Source organism: Terrapene carolina, unplaced genomic scaffold, assembly GCF_002925995.2.
Source record: "Terrapene carolina triunguis isolate 2854851 unplaced genomic scaffold, T_m_triunguis-2.0 Scaffold427, whole genome shotgun sequence".
In the NCBI taxonomy this organism is placed as follows: domain Eukaryota; kingdom Metazoa; phylum Chordata; order Testudines; family Emydidae; genus Terrapene; species Terrapene triunguis.
The window spans coordinates 621,357-624,401 of NW_020664778.1; the positions used below are offsets into that span (position 1 = coordinate 621,357).

General features: G+C 64.0%; 1 protein-coding gene across 4 annotated transcripts in view; it reads left to right on the forward strand.

The window, feature by feature from the left end:
* The window catches only part of SCARA3 (scavenger receptor class A member 3), a 32,079-nt gene extending 29,803 nt beyond the window's left edge, over window positions 1-2,276 (forward strand). For all 4 annotated transcript variants that reach the window (XM_026658319.2, XM_026658320.2, XM_026658322.2 and 1 more), the window contains exon 6: window positions 74-2,276. In XM_026658319.2, the coding sequence (XP_026514104.1) occupies window positions 74-504 (431 nt within the window). In that variant the 3' untranslated portion in view covers window positions 505-2,276. The remainder of the gene's footprint in view (window positions 1-73) is intronic.
* Window positions 2,277-3,045: the final 769 nt, after the last annotated feature.

Sequence of the window (3,045 nt, forward strand, 5' to 3'; positions counted from 1 at the left end):
TTGCCTGGACACTGTAACCAAGGTAATACTGGTTAACGATGCTCTGCGCTCACCACTTGATCCTTTCCCCCAGGTGTGCCTGGCCTCCCTGGACCCAGAGGACTCAAAGGCGACGTGGGAGTGAAGGGGCCCGCAGGAAGCAAGGGGGAGAAGGGCGATGGCGGGGGCCTGGGTTCTCCCGGCCCGCAGGGCTCCAGAGGACCTCCAGGCATCCCAGGCCCTCAAGGCGAGAGGGGACCTATTGGCGTGAAAGGCGTGCCGGGCTTTAAAGGCGCTAAGGGCAGCTTTGGGCAAGCTGGCCTCAAAGGACAGATGGGCCTGAAAGGCGACACGGGACCTCAGGGGCCGGAGGGAGCTCCGGGGCCGGTGGGGCCAGCAGGGCCGCAAGGGAAGCCAGGGATTCCAGGGAAGCCAGGGTCACCAGGCCAGCTTGGCCCCCTGGGTCCGAAGGGAGACCCCGGCGTGCGTGGGCCCCCAGGCTTACCGGGGCCACCGGGTGTCTAAGCCAGCCCCACCCGCAGCCCTGCCCTACGGGGGATGGGGAGGGGTGGTCTCTGCAGTGCTGAGGGGTGGCAGCTGGCCAGAGGCGCATCCCAGGGCCCGTCACCAGCATCCCCCTGGCCCTGCGGGAGATTCAGCCGGCGATCCCAGCAGGGAGCCCGACCCCCCGCATCCCGCCCGGGACGTCCTGCCTGAGCAGAGCGGCTGGGATCCCCGCTCACCTGCACAGCGCCCCCAGCAGGCAGCCCCCCTTGTTCGTTCACACGCCCTCAGAGACAGCCGAGGGCAGCACGGCCCCCTGGATGGGAAACCAGCGCTGTCCATGTCCTGCCCTTCCCTTTCCAAGAGCCTGCTTGTACCTGTTTGACCCAGACACGCGGGGCTGTTTGAAAGGCAAAGAGCTAAATCTCCATGTGTCAATGGGAGTGTGTGTGTGAGAGAGACTGTGCTAGGCCTTGCCAAGATCGCCCTGGGCTTTGCCCTGCAGCTGGGGAGCTGGGCCCAAGCAGGCTTCCCACGTCTCTCGTTCGCTGGCAGAGCCTGGGCGTTTTGCTGCCTAGCACAGACCAACGTGCCTCCGGTCGCTTCATTGCCTTGGTTTCCATCATCCTCTGCTCCAGCCCTCGCTCACTGCAAGTGGGTCTGGGCACCACGCTCTCATGCCACACCTGGTCGGGGCTGTCTCTGGCATCCTACAGTTCTGTATTCGGACACGTTGATTCTCCCTCCTGACCCACTTGGCAGCCAGTTGGGCTTGGTCCAGGCAGCCTCAGCTCTTGGTACCCGTTCAGCTCCTGGTGGGCAGAGGCTATCCATCACCATGGGGTCAATGACTAATGGAGCATGGGGGCACCAGGAATGGGGGAGGGACTTTATGTGGCTGCAACAGCTGGGGAAGGAAGGGGAGGCCTAGAGAAGTGGGGAGAGGCACCACGTGGGTTTTGGGGAGCACCCTGGGTGGTGGGGGAGGCTGAGCTGTGGGACCAGGGTCATGAGCCAAATGGAAGAGGAAGTGTTTGGGGGGAGACGGAGCTGGGGAGCAGTCTGGCTGGGGGGCCTAGAGGTGAAGCAGGCTGGGGGAGGTCTCGGGCTGTCTTGGGAGCTGGGAGGGATTGGGAAGAGGAGCGGTGAAGAGGCTGGGGAGACTCTGGATCTGAGCCCCTGACCGGCAAGCGGCCCCAGCGCCGCACCAGAATGATGGGCCCAGGCCCTGCCTCTGTTCAGCCACGGGGCCCACGGTCTGCGGCAGGCATAAAACTGCGGGCAAAATGGCCTTCCAGAGGCCCGTGTGAACACAACCCTCGGCCTCGCTGTCTGAGCCGGCCCTGTCCCAGAACAGCCACTGTGTTACGGTTCAGACCCTGCCTCTCATGCTCCAAGCCCGGGCTGGCGCGGGCATCTACCTGCAGGACCATCCCCACCCCATCCCTCGGCCTGCCGCAACCCCCCAAACCCACCCAAAACACCAGCACTCTGGGGAGTGCCCAGTCTGGCTGTCACCCCTGTGCCAGGCCCGAGGGAACCAGTCCATAGACAAAGTCCCCTATCCTTGGCTCTGGGCACAGGCAGCAGTGGACTGGGAGGGGGTCTCGTCCCATTCCTGCTGAGCAGTGATGGTGCCTTACGCGATGAGACATGGCGCAGGCTGGTGTGATGTTGCGTGCGTGCTACATGGTGCAGCTGGTTTGCGTCATCTCTCTCCTGCCCTTTTCACCCCGGTATCTACCCACGATATAATGGCAAATGTATTCCTGGATCAATAAAGATACGACTGTATGGGGAGAGCCCGCGCCCTTGCTTTGTGTGTGCTGCATTTCCCACTAGGCGAAGAGACGAGTGCTCGACGCATGGCTGGATCCTGGAGACACCCCACTCCCGGCTGGCACCTCGAGGGGCGAGGGGCTCCCCTCCTGAGGGGGAGATTTCAGCATCAGTCATGCTGGCAGGCCCAAGATTGGTGCTGACCAGCTGTTTAGGGCGCAGCAGGGGTGGAAGGGTGGCCCCTCCCCACATGAGGTGTAGGAGTGGCGGGGAAAGGAGCAAAACTTGGGGATCCAAGAGGAGACACCTCCCGCTGCCCCCAAATGAAGCCAGGACTCACTGGCTGTGTCTATACCAGGGTTATTCAACCTGTGGGAGGGCCAGAGAGGTGGGGGAATCCGGTCCGGCCCCCGGGGGGGCCGGGAGACCTGGGTGGGGGGTCAGGTCCTGTCTCTGGGGGAAGGTTGCAGAGCCTGCCCTGCACTGACCCCACAGCGGCAGCTCCTGTCCAATGGGGCTGGCTGGGCTCGGCTCCCCACTGTGGGCGCTGCGACCTGGTGCATGGGGTTCCCAGCACCGCTCAGCTTCGGCCCAGCCACCCCTCCGGCATGATGACAGGAGATTGGCCAGGACAAAGTTGGGTGAGTGGCACTGCGCCCCCGTGCATCAGGGCACCCGCCGCTCACACACATTTTGGCCCAGCTGCCCTGATGCGGGGGCCTTGCTTGCAAACCTTGGCTGCAGCGGTTGCAACGCCCAGAAGAGCCCAGAGGTTGCAACGCC